Source organism: Spermophilus citellus, assembly GCF_964194105.1.
Source record: "Spermophilus citellus genome assembly, chromosome: 18".
In the NCBI taxonomy this organism is placed as follows: domain Eukaryota; kingdom Metazoa; phylum Chordata; class Mammalia; order Rodentia; family Sciuridae; genus Spermophilus; species Spermophilus citellus.
In genome coordinates, this window is record NC_138200.1 from 37535919 (window position 1) to 37555750 (window position 19832).

At 37.1% G+C, this 19832-nt stretch overlaps 1 protein-coding gene across 8 annotated transcripts in view; it reads left to right on the forward strand.

Moving 5' to 3' along the window:
• CYLD (CYLD lysine 63 deubiquitinase) overlaps positions 1 to 19832 on the forward strand; it is a 69796-nt gene that overhangs the window by 31998 nt on the left and 17966 nt on the right. For 3 of the 8 annotated variants that reach the window (XM_081274366.1, XM_081274367.1, XM_081274373.1), the window contains 5 exons: positions 7127 to 7225; positions 9137 to 9253; positions 16054 to 16433; positions 17415 to 17580; positions 18474 to 18615. In XM_081274366.1, the coding sequence (XP_081130492.1) occupies positions 7127 to 7225; positions 9137 to 9253; positions 16054 to 16433; positions 17415 to 17580; positions 18474 to 18615 (904 nt within the window). The remainder of the gene's footprint in view (positions 1 to 7126; positions 7226 to 9136; positions 9254 to 16053; positions 16434 to 17414; positions 17581 to 18473; positions 18616 to 19832) is intronic. The other 5 variants (XM_081274369.1, XM_081274370.1, XM_081274368.1 and 2 more) reach the window with 5 other exon arrangements.

Consider the following 19832-nt stretch of genomic DNA (forward strand, 5'->3'; position numbering starts at 1 on the left):
CCATCACCAGTCACGACAGTGGACACATCCACTGCCCCGCCGCCCCGCCTGCCTCCCCGACAGCCACTGATCTTTCTCTCACTGTGCATTTGTTCATGTTTTCTAGAATTTTGTATAAGTGGTATAACTCAGATGTAGTTTGATTATTTCACTCAGCATAATTAGTTCTTCTTTCAAAAATTTATATATATATATATGTATATTTATTTTTTAGTTGTTGATGAACCTTTATTTTATTCATTTATTTATACGTGGTACTGAGAATTGAACCCAGTGCTTCACACATGCTAGGCAAGTGCTGTACCACTGAGCCACAACCCCAGCCCATAATTAGTTTTTGATTCATCTCCCTATTGTCCTTTTTATTTCAGATAAGTATTCCAGTTTTTTTTTTAGTTCATTGAGCTGATGGACATTTGGGTTTTTTCCAGTTTGGGGGCGTTACTCACGTAATGCTGCTTTGAAAATCAGCATACAGATTTTTTATGGACATATGCTTTCATTACTCTGTGTACATGTCTAGACATGAAATGGCTGAAGCTATTGTTGGTAATTGTTTAGCCTACAAAACAAAACATCAACAACAACAAAAATCCCCCCAAACTGCAAACCTGCCATGACGTCTTTCCAAAGTGTTTTCGTTATCTTACATTCTCAGCAGCAGTGTACTGGAGTTCCATTTCTTCCACATTTCTTACTGTAGTCTGTCTTTTAATTTTAGCTATTGTAATAGATAAATAGTGGCAATATAATTATGGTTTTAATTTGCACTTCACTAGTGACCAAATGTCAAAGATTTTCATATGCTTATTTGTCATCTGTAAATCTTTCTTGGTATAGTTATCTGTGCAAATCTTTTGATGATTTTTATTGTTTTTTATTATTGGGTTTTGGGAATTATTTATACATTTCAAATGCAAATCCTTTATCAGATATATGATTTGTAAATACCTGAGATTATTAGATTCACCCACAGAGAGGGCCATTTATCTGGTTTGTTCCAGTGGTAACGTCTGGTCAAACCATAGTCCAGTATCACACCAAGGAAGGGTACTGACATAGTGGGGTCAAGAGGGAGGACATCGTCATTACCAGGACCCTGTACGTTGCTCTTTTAGTACTACACTCTTTCCCTTGTTCTCTCACTGCTCCTTAAGCTCTGACCACCACTCATCTCTTCTCTGTTTTCCCAAGTCTGTCATTTCAGGAATATTATTCAGTGGAATTGTATAGGATGTAACTTTTCAAATTATTCACTCACAAATTCCCTGGAGGTTAGCTCATGCTGTGTGTATTAGTGGTTTCTTCCTTCTTATTACTAAATGATAATTGATGTTATGGTTGTACCGCTGTTTAATGATTTATCCATTGAAATACATCTAGTTTCTGGACACTAAGAACAATGCTTTTATAAACATCTGTGTGTAGGATTTTTGGTGAATACAAATCTTCATTTCTCTGGCATAAATGTCAGGTGTACAGTTACAGGTAATATGATATTTCCATAGTTAGTTTCTTAAGAAACTATTACTGTATTTTCCAGAGTGACTGTACTATTTTACATGACCACCAGCATTACATGACTGGTCATCTTTCCACATCCTCACCAGTATGTGGGATCACCACTATTTTAAATTTTAGTTGTTCTGAGGGATGTGTGCTGACAGCTCAGTGTGGTATTGAGTTTCTCTGAAAGCATCTTTTCCTGTGCTTATTGCCATCTGTATATCTTCTTCAGTAAACTGTCTCTTCATCTATTTTGCCAGACGAATTGGATTGTTTGTTCTTTCATTGTAGATTTTGAGACTTTTTCATATATTCTAGATACTGATCCTTTACTGAATTTAATATAATTTGCAGAAATTTTCCCTAGTCTGTTACTTGTCTTTTCATGCTCTTAATATCTTTTGCAGAGCAAAAGAAATTTGTTTTTTTTTAGGTCAAGCTTATAGTTTTCCTTTTGTGGATCATGCTTTTTATGTCAAGTCCAACAACTTTTCTAGACTTGGAAGATTTTCTCTTAAGATTTTAAAAATTGAAAGATAATTCATATGCCATTATATTTACTCTCCATCAAAACATACAATTCATTCAATTCAGTGATCTTAAGTACATTTACAATATTGTGTAACTACCACTTCTGTCTAGTTCCAGGAATTTTTCAAAATCCCAAATGAGAACCCTGTCTCTACTCCCCAGCTGCTTCCCCTCTGCATCACCTGGCAACCAATAATCTGCTTTCCGTCTCTATGGACTTGCCTATTCTGGACATTTAATATAAATGTAATTTTTAAAATGTGGGCTTTTGTGACTGGCTTCTTTAAGCATAATCTTTTCAGGGTTCGTTCATGTTGTAGCATGAATCGATACTCAAGTCCTTTTTCTGGCTAGTGAAGGGACATACCATATTTTCCTTCGCCTTCATCAGCTGATGGACATTTGGGTTGTTTTTATTATTACAAAAAATGTTGCTATATTTTCTGTGGACGTATGTTTTCAGTTTACCTGGTTATATACTTGGGAGTAGAATGGCTCGATCATGTGGTAATTCTGTGTTTGTCATTAGTGGAACTGCCAGATTGTTTTCTGAAGTGCTAGTACCATTTTACTCTTCTACCATTAATGTATGGGATTTCTTTGTGTACTCTTTTCTCTTATTTTTTTTTACTTTAAAGTTATAACATGTTACATTTAAGTGTATGTGTCATTTTGAGCTAAAATTTTTAATAAAATATGAGACTTAAAATGTTCTTTTATTTTAAACCCAAGAATATCTAATTGTTCCAACACCATTTGTTAATAATACCATTTTTCCATTGGATTGCTTTTGTACCTTTATCAAAATTCAATATTGTGTATTTATATGGGTCTATTTCTTGGCCCTCCATTCTGTCCCATTGATCTGTGTGTTCTGTTTCACTGCCAATACCTCACAGTCTCAAGTGCTATAGCTAAATAGTAAGTCTTGCAATAGGTAAATAATTCTTCTCTATTCTTCTTTTGCAAAACTATTTGAGTTATTCTAAATCTTTTCCTTCCCCTTATATACATTTAAGAATAATCTGTAATCTACACAAAATCTTGAGATTTTTGATTAGAAATCACATTAAACTTACATGCAGCTTTGGGGAGAATTGACATCCTTTGGTTGGAGAGAGCTGACTTTAGTTGGCTTTATTTTGCCTGCCTGCAGGGATGTTTCCAGGCTGTTGGCTTCTGTTGCTGGGATGTAGATGAGGCAAGAAGAGCACCCAGGGAAGTCCTCCACCATGCTATTGCTTAGGTCCCAAAGTCTCTCGATGGTCTACCTTCTTCTTCCCAACTTAGAATATTTGTTTTGTATGCCATTATATTTAAAGAGTTTTTAGTTGTACTTAGCAGGAAAAATAGGGAAAAGTATGTCCACTCCATCTTTTCAGAAGTGCAAGTTGCATCTTCATTTTTAACAGTAGGTATTAGGGATCATTTCATATGAGTATAAAGTACACAATTAAATTTTTATTTAAATTATTGAATTGTGTTTCATTTTATGGGCATACCATAAATGTTTAAAAACTAATCCCCTACTGATGAGTATTTAGGCTTTTTTTTTTCAGTCTTTTGCTGTTAAAAATGGTGCTTCTATGAACAACTTTATCATATGGATCAGTTTGCATGCATGCCTGTGCAGTAGGCTGAGAGATAACTTCCTGGGAGTTTTAGAATTGTTGGGTCAAAGGGTATGTGCATTTTACATTTTGATAGCTGATAACGAGTGATCTTCCATGGAGATTGAATTACCTTGAATGTTAGGTAGGACTTCTGGTCGTGTGAGACAAAGCCCCAAAGAAGGATATTTTGAAGTACTAGGTCTCAGTATGCAACTCTGAAGTTATCTATCAGGTCCCATATAGATACAATTTTTATGTACAGTTTAAAATAGAAGGAAAGTATGTATTGTGATCTGTAATCAAATTTTGGATTGTTGCTGTGTACAGTTTGTTTGCTACCAGGTTTTATAATATCTCACTCTACTCAAGTAAACATGTTTTCCTCACACAATTTTTCTGTGGATGTTAAATTCTCATTTGGGTCTGAATTATACTCTGTGGCTGATCAATGAAGCAATTTCTCTGAACTCAACACATCATTCAAATGTACAATCATTTCTTTAGGTTTCAGTAAAAAACTTGTTCACTCGTTTACTATTATAATTTTCAGCCCAAGATTATCCAAGGGATTTTTCTCTTTTTCTGATTAAATCAAGAGTAATGGATAAGGTTTCAACTTTATCATTTTGATTATGATCCTTGCTGTTTCTATATTATGTATACTTAGGTTTGCTTTCTTTTGCTTAAGTGTCCATGTTGTTGTGTATGTCAGTAGTTCATTCCTTTTTATTGCTATATAGTATTCCATTATATGAGTAGACCACAATTTGTTTTATTCTTCTGTAGGATAAATTGTTTCTAGCTTTTGATTATTATGAATAGAGTTGCTGTGTACATTTTTGTACATGCGTTTGGTGGATGTGTATCTTGCTATCTCTATCAATATTTTTAATCAGAACCATTTTAATCCTATAAAATTATCTGGTGAATATATTCCTTAGCTTGTTTATTAGCCTTTATTTACCTTTTCCTAAGTTGATAATCTAAAATTTATTTAAGTTAGAAGGCTTTGCTTTATTATTCAAGTAGTTTTGGATCATTAAAGTAGTTATGACAAATTAATGACAGCTATTCGGTATATAATTGTTGGAGGGTAAATTAGATGTGGTATGTGACCTTTTATCTGCAGAGACTTCTGTTGGATTGTCTTAACCCTCAAAGTTGATATTTGGCCCCGTTTTTTTAAATATCTTTATTTTACATTTATGTGGTGCTGGGGATCTAACCCAGTGCCTCGTACATGCTAGGCGAGCACTCTGCCACTGAGCCACAACCCCAGCCCCTTGGCCCCGTTTTTGATAAAGTCTTTGGTAGAAGGTTACCATAGTTTCCAACTCCAGTGCTTCCAGCTCCCATTCCAGTCTTTGAAGGATCACCTGTGGAACTGTCACCACTGGCTCATCATGTGACCTGTGCTGCTGCTGCTAGGATGTGTGAACAGTTTAATAGAGTGAAGACATCAGCTAAATTTGTTACAATGGCTACTAACTGTGATGTCCATATATTATAGTATACGTGTGAATGTCTTTTTTTCACATGGAGTTATATGCAGTCAATCACAGTTAGTTACAGTTAGTAGTGGTGATTAACTTTCTTTAGTCAATTTATCTGCTATAATTTGGGAATATTTCTCAGTGACAGAGATTTTTCCTTCCATAGTTTCTGTCATTAGTGACATTGATATATCTGAATGGTAACATAAAAGTTAGCATATAACATTTCTTGTGCTATACTACTTGTTAAAATCATGGTTAATCAGTATAATTTTTGAATTAAGATAATACTGGCATGTTCCATAATAATACTGGAGTATTCCATTTCATTATTTTCTGAGACATTTAAGATATGTAGCATAATAAATACATTTCCCTCCTCCAACTGTGGAAAAAAGTTACCAAGCACCATTTACATATAATTAATTTAACATGATTTCCTTTTTTTAAAAAAAGTGATATTTTTCTTTCAGAAATGTTCTATTTTGACAATCTCAGATTTATAGAAGATTTAAAACAGTAGTGAAAAGATTTCCTAAGAAACATTCTCAGAATGTTACTATTTTGTTAACTTGTTTTTTTCTCTTCTTCTCCATTTCTAAATAAGTATAGGTACATAACAGTTTTTATCTCTGAACTATTTGCAACATTCACATAATGTCATTTTATTCCTAAATACTCACATTTTCTAAAAATGAGAAATTATCTTCTATAACTATGGTGCAATGATCAAAATAGGATAACTATATTATGAATATTTACTCTACAAATCTTATTCAAAATTTGCAAGTTATTTCAACAATTGTCTTTGAACCAAAATAAATCCAATTTTGGGAATGTCAAAAAAAAGTGATATTTTCCTTGTATTTAAAATGTAAAAATTTTCCTGTTTTTTTTCTTTCTGTGCTCAAAAATCCACTGTGGGTGATATCGTTTTTGCTGATATACAGCTTTATCAGGTATGACTCTTTAAGTGTCATGTTGGGATTCACAGATGTGTTGTTGAACTTTTCAAAGGAAAAACTTTCCACATTGACTCTCCTACATATATTTGAACAGTATTTTTTTTGAACAGTATTTATAAATGTCTTATGAGTGTTACTGAGCTTTAAGGTTCACAATGGTCTTTGTATCAAAAACAAGTTTGCCAAAGAGAAATTCAAAGAGTGTTCAGAGTGTTTTCTTTAAAAATATTTCTGTTGTACGTCTTTGACTTTCTGTATTATTAATCTGTATAACCCTCTGTGTTTTCTTGTCTATATGTGTAAGAGTTTGTGTACACATGTGTGTCATTCTTAACATATATATGTTTTTAAAAACAGATACATAACCAGTGCCTTCCTACCTATGATACATATTTCTCCCCAGGCTTTCTTCAAACTGTTTCCCTTAATACATGTTAATATGAGATACTCAGTAGAGTGGCACAAAAAGTATTTTCAAATAAGTACACTATATCCATCCTTGAGAGATTCACAGTATACTTCAGCATATCAAAGATTCTGGTTTTATGCAATAAAAAATTATCTATTTTCTGTCTCAGCATCTAGAATATTTGAGTGTGGAACCCTTTATGATACTTAGGGGTGGGGCCGGGCACACCGAGTTGGGAAATGCTGCAAAAATCACAAGTAAAGTTTTCTTTAAAATATAAAAATAAAATTGGCTACACATGATTACGTTTTCAAGAGTTAAAAGTATTTAGCTGAATTATATTTGGGGGGTGATTTTCTTGTTGCATTGCATTTTGAAGAACAGTGTTGATTTCTTTCCCCTCCTGGAACCATTACCTCTTTCCTTTGATGGTCCTCAAAGAGAATTTGTAAAACTGTAAAAATTGTGCTTTTTGTTGGAAAGCAGTTTTTTGTTTTTGTTATTGTCATTGTTTTCTTGATTGTTTCTCTTCTAAAAGAATTTACTTTTATCTACAAAAAAAAAAAAAAAAAAAAAAAAACCAAAACCAAAACATGTTTACTGTTTCAGATAGCGTGACACAGGAAAGGAGGCCTCCCAAACTTTCCTTTATGTCAAGAGGTATTGGGGACAAAAGTTCATCCAGTCATAATAAACCAAAGGTTACAGGTATGGATTAATAGGATATAATTCTTGGTGACTGATGTGCTGTCTTATTTGCCCAGGCATTAAGAAAGGTTGTAAACTATCACAACTTAATGTATATTTAGACTTACTTCTTTCAGGCATTTTAAGTAGTTAAACTAAAATTTTACTACATGGTGTTGCCTAAGCCAAGAATTCCCCACCTTTTTTTCCTGGTAAGAAGTTTCCTATGAGAACTTCTGTCTTTAGCTGGCCCATAATCAATTGGCTTTTGGGATTCCCTACTTGTAATCTTGTATATTTATAATTGCAACTGTATAGACTAGTGTTATATAGGATAAAGTGTACTGGAAGGTTAATTATGTGGATTTGGCTAACTAGATGTGGCAAAAATTAAATTCCAAACTGCAAAGGAGAAAAATATTGTCTCTTTTGCAGAAACTTCCTCACAATACATGTGGAGTTCACAGTTCTTTTTCTGTTCACTTCCGCATGCACCATAGGGTAGTTTTTAAACAAGCTCAACAGTTCATTTAAAAGGCTATAAGAATTTTTGTTAACTCAGATGTGGGTTAGAAGAAGACTATTTTTTCCTCAGTTATCTAGTTGAGCAAAACTATATGGCTTGTTTAGAAGGAAATTATACTTAAGGAAATATTTTATATGGTATTAAGTCCTGAGATTTAGGGTTAATTGCAGGATATATAGGTATTTTTATATTAGCCTATAGATCTATAAAGGATAACTCAGATTTATTACTCTCATATATAAAAACAATAACTACATACTTTCCTTATTCAAACTAAAAAATTTTGGGGATTGAGGATTTGCTGTATTGTCCAGGGTGGCCCCAAATTCATGGGTCCAAATGATCCTTCTGCTTTAGCCTCCTGAGTTGTATGTGTGTGGCACTGTCTCTGGCACCAGATTTTCTTACGACACAGTGTTAATTGTGTTATCGCAGTTCTGAGTTAATGGTGTAAAGTCTAGAGCTATTGACTGTAAGTTGAAAAAATAAAATCTGCTTTAGTATGGGTTCTGGAGACTCCACTGTTCTTTAGGATGGCCTGTCTTCTTAACTGGTACTAGAGCAGGCAGTGTTTGGAAATGTCTGTGATACAGCTCTATAAACTTTTTGTTGCATTTGATAAATCTGATATAAAAGATTTAATAGTGCCTTGTTTATTCTGGCATGAAGAAATCAAACAAGAAATTTGATGACCAACAATTCCAAAATGTTTAAACTTTAATTATTTTATTTTTATGTATTTATATTTTTTGTGGTGCTGTAAATTGAACCCAGGGGAGTTATATCCCCAGTGTAAATCTTAATCTTTTTATTAATTTTGTGTATTGATTTATCTACCTTTTTTAAAAGGATCTATTTTAAAAATGTATCACATACTAACATTTGAGAAATGAAATGTACTGTGTGATTTTTGTCTTTGCAAGCATCAGAGTGTACATACTTACACAAACCCAGGCTATGTGGTGTGATGCTTTTGTATATAAATTTGTTATTGGCCAAAATGTTTCTATGTGTTATAAATCTAATAGGTTATGATTCTAATAGGTTAAATTTGTAAACTGATAGATTCTTCAAATGAAATTGGAGAATGGTGATGTTGATATCTAGAAATAAACTATAGTATTTCTCAGAATACTTGAATATTAAAAAAATTAAACACTCTTTAACTTATTCCTATACCTCTTCCTGTACTGACTCTACAGGTAAGAAATCTTTTTTTCATGTTGCAAAAATGGCTGCCAAATTTTTATAAGAGGAAGACAATAATAAAATCTACTGTGTATCTGTACAACTGTTGGTTATATTTAAAGTTGTTGACATGATATGCATATTAATTTACTGTTAAAATAAAAACGCTTTACAGCATATTGACTATATTTTTAAAAGGAACTTTTTTTGTTCCATAGGCTCTACCTCAGACCCTGGAAACAGAAACAGATCTGAATTATTTTATACCTTAAATGGGTCTTCTGTTGACTCACAACCACAATCCAAATCAAAAAATACATGGTACATTGATGAAGGTAATGTATAATTCTAGTGTTCTTTATAGTGATTCTTTCCTTTTAACTCACCAGAGAAAAATGGCTTTTTCATCAGTATTTGGAAACAGAATTAATAGACTTAATATTGTATAAAATTTGAACTGCACTACTGCTAATAAAACATTTAAATGTGTTAGTAACTTGTATTTTTTTTAAACTTATCTACTTAGGGTAGATCTGTAGAATCAATTGAATCATTTAAAGACTTTTCTGTGGGTCTATTTTGACCTCTTTAATTTACTATGTCCCATCATCTTATATATTGAATACCTATAACTTAAATTGAACAATTTTATAAGTGTCCTATGAAATTTTGTAAGTTTTTATGGGTATCTTGTTATGTAGGATGATGGGACATAATGGAATTTATAGCACCTTCTTTAAAAAACTATCTTCCCTTAGTTCAGGGACATAATTTTCTGATTTATTCATTTTCTTGTTCATTTGTTCATCAAATACTTACTGAGGCTTACTCTGTGCCAGGCATTCTCTAAGGTTACAATGGTGGGGAACAAAGTAGCTATGCTCCTGCCCTTTCTGAATTTATGGTCAAATTGTTAAGATCGAAATTAATCAGATATAGAAACAGATGTAGGATTGCAGTGGTGACAGACATAGTGCTGTTGGAGGAAGGATCGGGATTTACCTAGGGGCGTGGTGTTTCTTTTAGGAAGCGGCATGTGCTTAGATTTACCAGAGGAACTGTGTGTAACATGGCGAAGGAGGATCCAAGAGCCTTTTAGGCAGAGGGAATAGCACAGACAAAGGCCTCGGGGAGAGTAGAGCTAGCCTTTGCCAAGGACTAAAAAGAGCCAGAGTAGCTACACAGAGACGGCATAGCACTGTAGGGATGGAAATGGAACTGCCAACAGGGCCCGGACACGTGGAGCCTGGGTGTCCCACCAACAGGAAATGGAGAGCCACTGAAATTTTTTCAGCAACCTGTGGTATGACCAGGTTTGCCTTTTGGAGAGATTACCCAGGCTGCAGGGAAGGCAGTAAATTGAAGTGGGGATAGGTCCCAGAAATTTGATTGTAGTCCGGGACTAGACTTGGAGAAGGGATGGGGAGAAAGTAGATGGAGATGTGGGAGTTGACCTGATAGGACTTACAGATGAGTGAAAGTAGGAGCTGAGGAAGGCGTGTCCTGGTGACTCCTAGTTCTCGGCTTGCGTACTTAGGTGACGAAGGCAGGTGAAACATTGGATTTTGAGTGTTTTGTATTGGAGGTGCCTTTTAAACTTACTGGAGGTGAGTCATCAAGTAGGCAGTGGGAAGTACAGGTCTGGAGGCTTAGGAAAGGAGCAAGTACTCGGGAAATAAATCTGTAGGCTGTCCTCATAGAGGGCGATTGAAGTCCTTTGAATGTATTGCCTCTGGAGAGTGAGGAGGGAGAGTATGGGTTGCAACTTAACCTTGAGGCGCTGAATGGTTGAGTGGGAGGAAAGTCAGTCATCAAAGGAGACGGAGAAAAGATGACCAGGGGGATGTGGGGAGAACCAGGAGCTGTGGTCTCAAAAGGCAAGGAACAAGCAGACAGCAGTGTTAAGTCCTGTGAGAGGGCAAGAGAGGGCACCCCCTTGGATCAGTCACCTGGAAGTCACTGATGACCTTGGTTCTGTTGTGTGGAAGAATTCCACAGGGTCCAGATTGGAGTGTGCTGAGAGCCTGGAGGGAGGAAATGAGACGTGAGGCCGATGGAGACACGTGGAAGTTTGGGTTTCATCTGAACTGTTCATATTCATTCATTCATTCATTCATATTTTCTCCCTGTCCCTCCCTCCTATCAGGAAAGCCCAGTTGTCACCACATGCCCTGGATTTCCCCTTCTTCACATCATTAGACTCTCCCCTGCTTCATTTCGGCAGCCCTGGCCTTAGTGCAGCTGCTTTGTTCCTGTCTGAATTCGCCTGGTGGTCTTCTAACTGGTTTCCCTGCCTCAGACTTGTACTTTTAAAGTTATTCTAACAGCAATGCCAGCTGCTCCACCAGCACCCCAGCAGCGCCGTCCTCACCACCCTCCTATAGTCGACCTTCTAGCCCACGGGCTGCTCGCCCCGCCTTGGGCTGAGCACTCGGTGCACATTGGTTTATCCTCAAAACCACTTTATGAGGCGGGCGTTTTTGCTGCTGTCTTCTTCACACAGTCTCTATGAATGTTTCCCAGCTCTTAAAGATAAAACTCAAATTCCTTAGTTTGGCATGTCGGGCTCCTTGTGGTGTGGCTTCTGTCATTTTCCCTGCTCCAGGCATGCTACACTGGGGCCATTCTTAGGATGTGTTGTGAACATTGGGATCTCGATATCACGCTCGCTCGCTCCCCCCCCCCCCCTCTCTCTCTCTCTCTCTCTCTCTCTCTCTCTCTCTCTCTCTCTCGGATGCTCCTTCTTCCTGGAAATTCTTCTTCCTGTTTCTCCACCTTTGAGGCCTGGCTTGCTCTTAAATCATCTCTTAAGTCTCAGACTTTTAAGTCATACAGAAAGCCTTTTCTTTCCTTTCCTACTTCTAGGTTAGGTTCATTTTCCTGAAAATGATCTCAAAATGTTTTGGGTTACTTTACTTTCCTGTTTCCTCTGCCAGACTGTAAGTTCCTGGTGTTCAGCCCAGGACGGCATTCAGCAGATTCAGTAATTGCATGCAAACTAATTGAAAATACAGATTTACGTACTATAGTGGCTATAATGACTCAATAGTTATGACATGGATTCAGTCCCAGGCTGATCCATATCTACCAATGCAACATTTTGCTATTATATCAAAAGACTCTCATGTGGAAAATGACTCAAAGGAAGTAGTCTTTGGTTCTGTCTCCTGCACTCTGTCATTCCAACTCTGAGTGGGGGACCACGAGGGAGGCAAGAATTCTTTCTTTCCAAGAAGCAGGAGGCTTATTTAATGGCGTTCCCTCAGGAGGGCCTGTCTTGAGGGACGACTGTTGTTGAGAGGAGTTTCAGCTCTCCAGTAACTTAGGTCCTTTGGGAACACAGAGCCTGCTGGCCTCTGGGTGTGTACAAGGCCCAGCCAGGGTGGCTGTCGTGCACTAGCACTTGCCCTGTGGTTACTGCCAGATTTGCTAATGCTTTGTCTATGTGGTGATTTCTTTCCAAGGAAAGGAACTAGTAGGTGGGCGCGGTGGTGCAGGCTGTAATCCAGCGGCTCAGGGGGCTGAGACAGGAGGATCGCAAGTTCAAAGCCAGCCTCAGCAATGGCAAGGCCCCAAGCAAATCAGTGAGACCCTGTCTCTAAATAAAATATAAAAAAGGGCTGGGGATGTGGCTCAGTGGTTAAGCACCCTGGGTTAAACCCCTGGTACCAAAGGGGAGGAGGGAAGGAAACAAGTAAACCATAGGTTTTTCATAATCTAGGTAATGTCAATGTTTGTACATAATTTTGTCTTTCTTATTTTTAACACAGTTTTGTAGCAGTGGAATATTCCTAATTTCTTGATGCTATTAATCTGATCTAATGTACAATACGTTCTTGAAATACCATTGATCCTAAAAGACCTATTTGGAACATGGAAAGTAATGAACTTTGGAGTAGGTATTCATCTTTAAATCAGAAAACAGAAGTAATTTAGTTGTAAAAAGAATATTGTTCCCATAGTTAATTTTACTTACAAATTTAAAAGAGCTTTTCTCTACAATATTTGATTAATTTATACTTTTTAAAAAAACAAATATTTACAAATATTTTCTTGTATTCCAAGTGGTTACACCAAATGCTGTAGATTCAACCATGGGAAAGACAGACAAAATTGCCATTCTTTTGAAACTTACCTCCTCGTATTGTGGTTTATATGATAGACAGTGAGTATATAAACAGATAAGGTAACGGGAGATGGTGACATTTACAGTGAAGGAAATGAACCAGGTGCAGCAGTGGAGTAGGAAGCCACCACCGCAGGGTGGTTTGGAAAGGACTTTTTGGAAAGGATATGTAGGTTGAGATCTGAATGATGAAATGAAACTGCCAGAGAAAGAACTTGACAAGAGCATTCCAGGCAGAGGAAGTAGAAAGTGCAAAGGCTCTGAGGGGAGGAAGTGTATTTGAGAAGCAGCAAGTAGACCAGAGTGGCCACAGGGTAAGCAAGAAGTGGTCTGTAATGAGTTTGGACAGGCAGGTAGGACGCGCCTGGTCTAGGTAACAAGTCTAGAAATTCTAAGAATCCTGGAAAGCCACTGGAAAGTGTCAACTACACATGGTCACCTAGATCTTTAACTTAAAAAAAATAGCCTCACCAGTTGTTGTATGATGAATAGATTGAAGAGGGACCAGAAAGGCAGCAGAGAGACACTGGGAAGAGTCTGGTAGCAGGGTGATCCACGATGGTGGCGTGGATTAAGGAGATGATGGCAGAGGAGAAATGGGTACACTCCAGATAGAACCCACAGAACTTGCTTTATGAATTCAGGTGTTGGTATTAAGGGGGTTCAGTGTTTGGGAAAGAAAAGACCGATATTTATAGATTTTAGATTAAGTCTCATTAATAAGGAAACTTGGCTAAGGTATAATGAACAGTAGGTGGAAAGTACAGTGAATACCCAAGTAGTCATTACTGAGTTTAAGTAAAAGACCATTATAATTACCTTTGAAATTCCCGGGGTTCCTCTTTCTTTTCCCTCCTCTGAGCTACCATCATCTTTACTTTAATATTTTATATTTTCTTGCTTTTCATTGTAGTTTTATAGTATATGTAAACAATATATTGTCAGTTCTTTGTTTTTGAGCTTTCTACATAAGAAACCAGATTGTGTATATTCTTGCATAATTTTTCTCACTCAACATTATGTTTCTAAGATTCATGCAAGTTACAGTATGTTATTGTAATTTATTCATTTTCATTGCTGTATAGTATTCCATGATATTACTGTCCCACAATTTATCCTTTTGACCAATTGGCATTCAGACCAATGGTCCATTTGACCATTGTTTTTAGGTTCTTACTATCATTGGCAACTCTGCAAGTAACATTCTTATGTATGTCTAGAGTGTATAACTAGAAGTAGTATTATTGGTACATTATTTGCTAAATAATGCCAAACTGTTTCTTGAAGTAGTTATACCAATTTAAAGTCTGCTATAACAGAATACCAAAGATTGAGTGGCTTATAAACAATAGAAACTTATATTTCACAGTTCTGGAGGCTAGGAGGTCCAGATCAGATTTGCAGATTTGTTAACAGGTGAGGATTTACTTCCTGATTCAGGATAGCCATCTTTGGCTGTGATATCTCATGGTAGAAGGTCAAGGGAGTTCTCTAAGGCCCCGTTTATAAGGGCGCTAATCTTATGTTCAGGGCTCTGCCTTCATGACCTAATCCTTTCCCAAAGACTTCACCTCCAGATACCCTCACATTAGGGATTAGGTTTCATCATGTGAATTTTAGGGGCAGAAACACACAGTCCCACAGCACATCCTCATCAGCACCGTGTAGGAGTATCAGTCTTACAAATAGCTAATGTTCTAAGACCTTGAACTCTTGAAGTGATAGCTCCTGCTAGCCTTGGCTTTAATTTGTCTACTTCCTACAAAGGCAAGGATCTTTTCATTGATTTGTTGGTGACTTGATATTCTTCTTGCATTAATTGCCTTTACAAGTCTTTTTTCTATTTTCTTCTAGTTTTCTTTTTGTCTTATTAGTTTGCAGATCTTCTTCAAGTTGTAATCTTTTGGTAGCTATATATATCACAAATGTTTTCTCCTTGTGGCTCAAATTTTTGCACTCACTATGATGTGATACCTTGTAGTGACTAAGTTCTTAATTTTAATATGATCCTACTCATCAGTATTTTTTCTTTATGTTTCATGTGCTAATGTTTAAGAAATTTCTTTCTTTCCTGAGTCATAAAGAACATTCTTCTGTATTATCTTCCAGAAATGTATAGTTCTGCCTGTTGTGTCTGTTTTCAAGCCACTTGGAACTGATTTTGTGTAGAGTGTGAGTAGGATTCCAGTTTAATTTTTTAAACATAGGGATAACGGTATCTCCACACCATTAATAAGTACCTTCTTTCCCCACTGGTCTGCAGTGCCTGCCGTCAGCGGTATTAATCATTTTAAGGAAACAGCTTTTGGCTATGACATGATAATGTGTTTGTTTTCTCTTTCATTATTTCCTGTCTTTGTGTTTACTTTGGATTGGATCTTCTTTCTTGTAATAACAATTTATTACATTAATTTTTGTTCTTTTGTTTATTCTTGCTTACTTTTATGGGGAGGTCATTCTGTTCTTCCAAATCCTCTGTTGTATGCTGAGTTCATTAATATCTGGGCTTTCTTTTTTTTTTCTAAAATAATCTGTCTATAAATTTCCTTTATAGGTATTACTTTGTGTTCCACAGCTTTTCTTTGTTTCCTCTGTCTCACTCCTTTCATTACTCCTTTATTTTGAAAACATTGTCATCTTTTCTTTGATTCACAAAATTTAGAATTATTTCTTAAAAATGTTGGTGTCTTTTGTACTGATTCATAATTTGATTGGGCTATGGATAAAGAATATAGGCTACATGACATCAATAAGTAATAGATTTTTCTTTTGTGTGAACAGTTGGGTGCCATTTAGTGAGGTAGAGAAGTTTGCAGGTGGGCAGAGAAGCAAGAATACTGTTTTGGAGATATTAATTTGCAATGCCTGGAAGAATCCTCACAGAGAGGCCATGCGGGCAGTTGGACTAGAGCTATATGTTAATTTTTAGATATGTAAACCCTATTTAATGTTTAAGGCATGTTTGTGATTCTTGAATATATTTCTCTAATTAAGAATAATTTTTCGTAGTTGCAGAAGACCCTGCAAAGTCACTAACAGAGTTATCTTCAGAATTTGGACATTCGTCACCGCCGCTGCAGGCTCCTTCCATGAACTCCTTATCCAGTGAGAACAGATTTCACTCTCTACCATTCAGCCTGACAAAGGTGCCTAATTCCAATGGAAGCATTGGTCACAGCCCGCTTTCTTTGTCAGTTCAGTCTGTGATGGGGGAGCTGAACAGCGCGCCTGTCCAGGAGAGCCCGCCCTTGCCCATGTCTTCTGGCAACTCTCACGGTCTGGAGGTGGGCTCGCTGGCTGAAGTCAAGGAGAACCCTCCTTTCTACGGGGTCATTCGTTGGATCGGTCAGCCCCCAGGACTGAATGAAGTACTAGCTGGACTGGAACTGGTAATTTAATTTGATCTAAAAATTATAATTCTTTTCTAAATGGGGTTTTGTGCAGAATATTTCCTATTATATATTTCTTGGCAAATCATCGTGTATGTCCAAAAATTTGGAGAAAAATTTCATGACGTGTTGCCTGAATTCTTTTTGCCGTTCCTTAGGCTTCTGCCTCGCCTGTTTCTAATGTTAGTTGATCCATGTCCAAAAAAATAAGAATTGCACTTTAGGTTAATGTATTTAGGCTTCTTATATTGAGTAGAATGCAATAAGGGAAGCAAATTGTTAATTGTTACCAGCTTTTACTTTTCTTGTTTCGCCTTGTTCCCTATAAAGCTAAATCATTGGCCTTAGAACTAACCATCGTTTTCTCAGGTCTTTTGGTATCTTTGGTAGAGGGAAAGATTTTCCTTTTGGAGAGTAGGAAAGCCTGTTTGGCCTTGCACAATCAGGAGAGGGGAATTTGAATACATTTAGCTTTTATTAAAATGTATCTCTTGGTTTGTTTGCTTATTTGTTTGTTTTCATGCTAATGAGCACTAGTAGAGGAGTACTTAACATAATTGGCCTCCTCGTTTCCCTCTGTGTGTGTATTTAGCATTGCTGGGGATTGAACCCAGGGCCTTCCTTACCTGTACCAGGCAAGTACCTAACCACTGAGCTACACCCGAGTTCATTCCTTGGTTTTAATACTTGTGGAAATAGTACAAAGAAAGTCAGGTAACCAGGGAAGGCCTAGGCAGGTGTTCTGAAAGGGAATCATTGAGGAGTTCCTGTTGGGTTAAGGAATTCACTTCTTAAATCATTAGCTAAAGGCTCGATGCTTTGATTCCGCAACCCCGCAACCCCTTTTTCTTGATGCAGTTTGCAGTACACGTGGAGAGGGAATTCGGAGAAAGGGTCACTAGGAGCAGCTGCGGGCGCCTTAGTTCTGTGTGTCTGTCTTCGCGGCGTGGTGTAATGCATGTGGAAGCCTTTCTTTTCCAGGAAGATGAATGCGCAGGCTGTACAGATGGAACCTTTAGGGGCACTCGGTATTTCACCTGTGCCCTGAAGAAGGCGCTGTTTGTTAAACTGAAGAGCTGCAGGCCTGACTCGAGGTTCGCGTCCCTGCAGCCTGTTTCCAATCAGATAGAGCGCTGTAACTCTTTAGGTATTGGATGCTTTTCATTTACTTACCAATCTGGAATGACTTCATTTCATACCATTTTGTATTAGGTGACAGTGACAGTGTCTAAGTGATTTTCATGCCAATTGCTCATCAAGCTTTCAAACCAGTAAAGATTGTTACTTGGTATATCTGAAAGTCAGTTAGCCTAGAAGAGCCATTTTAAAAAGTGTTAGAATAGTGTCTTGGATCTAAAAGGTGGGAGTAGGGGGATTTGTTTTTTCTTCTTATTGATTACAGATGTTTACTTTTCAGCAATACAGGGGCTAGAAATTGAAATGTGTTCCTCTTTTTTGGCATCAACTTCCCCCATAATGTATTGGTTAAGTATATCAGTCAGCATGTCTTATCAAGAAATCAGTGTTTGTCTAAGTAGTTTTAGATTAAGGCTGAAGGAGAGCTGCTCTCATCACTTGGAAGAGGTGGTGGCTTGCTGATGCTATCCCTTCCCACTTCTGAATAACAGTGCAGCAAAGAGTAGGTGTAAATAGGAAGGTGTAATAGGAAGGCCATTTTAATAAAGCATGTTTTTCTTTCTGTTGAAAGAGTACTTTATTTTTTTTTTGTTTTCTTTTTGGACTTGAAAATATGAGACATTGTGGATAAATAATAAAGTATTTTAGGAGCAAAATATTTTGCTTGACAGATGCTTTTTATACGTTACTTAATACTCTAAAGTGCTTTTCAAATTGTGGGGGAATCGAGTTTGAAAATGAACAATAGTGTTGTTTTACATGCCAAGTTGAATTGATTAATGAAAGTTGATAAACAAATGTTTTTTATCAAAATACCAAAGTATATTTTTAAAATGAAGACACAGTTTGAAAGTTTCTTTTTAATGGTTTAAAAGAATTCTTTTCATTTTTTTATCTTTTCAGCCTTTGGAGGCTACTTAAGTGAAGTGGTAGAAGAAAATACTCCACCAAAAATGGAAAAAGAAGGTTTGGAGATAATGATTGGAAAGAAGAAAGGTATCCAGGGCCATTATAATTCTTGTTACTTAGATTCAACCTTATTCTGGTAAGTTTAAAATGAATGCAGTAGGTATAGAGTGTGTGTGTGTGTGTGTGTGTGTGTGTGAGAGAGAGAGAGAGAGAGAGAGAGAGAGAGAGAGAGAGAGAAAGAGAGAGAGAGAGAGAGAGAGGCTGCCAGCCACCTGAGTGGAGACACTAAGGACTGGGGGTTAGGAGAGGAAGGGAGTTTGCTTTCCGTAATACACTTCTTGAAGCTACGGAGTGTTGTCACCTGTTCCTATATCCACCACATTAATATGAAAAGTAAGGCAGGGAACAATGAGCCAGAGCTGGATGACAGTGACGCACATGGAGCAGATATGTACCGAGGGCAGCTGGAGCGAGTAGGCACGGTGTCTTTGAACATGAATCAAATAACATGACTTGCAGTAAGCTCTTGGTCGATGTGTTCTGTCTTTGTTTTAGTAGGTAGAAGGAATCTTTAAACTGCTTTCTTTAAAAAAAAAAATTATGTTCCACAGAAGCCCTGTTGCTCCTATATATGTAGTTTTTTCCCAAAGTGGAACAACTTAGCATGGCAAGAATCATTAAACTCTGAAGACTGAACCAGGAGTCTCTAGGCCCTAAGGACCCTGCATTGCCAGTTCAATCAATTGTATAGAATCAGGGAGTTAACATGACATGTTAAAATTCTAAAAGTAGGAAAAAGAAAAAAGATGGTAGGCCATTGTGATGATAGAGTACTTTCAACTCACAGATGTTTTGTCAGGAGCAAACCTTATGGCATTGAGATAACATTCATTAGATTTCTTGATAAAAATCTGTATTAGACAAGTTTTGTTTTCTTTGAAACTAGGAAGTTTCTGTTGTTACTTGTCGAATTCCTTGCGACTGAAACACTCAGGGTCACTCTAAGGGAACTGGGCTGCATGAAATAACCACACAAGAGACAGAGATACCTTTTTCTTTGGGTTCCTGTGATGGCCCCTCTGACCTTAAGGGTCCACAGAAAGAGAGAGAGCATGAGCGCGCGCTAACCCCTTTTATTGAGGAAAAGCCATTCGAATGAGGCAAGGGGCCAGGTTTCAGTGGGAGGCTGAGTCTAGCTTCCTGATGTCTGTTGTCAGCAGGTTGACTGACATCTGGGAAAGACACACCCAAAGACAGAGCAAGAGAAGGGGACACACAACAGGCGTTTCCATGGAACATTCTATCCCAAATAGGGCCAAGGAGTAATATCACAAAGGAACAAGTGAGCGTATG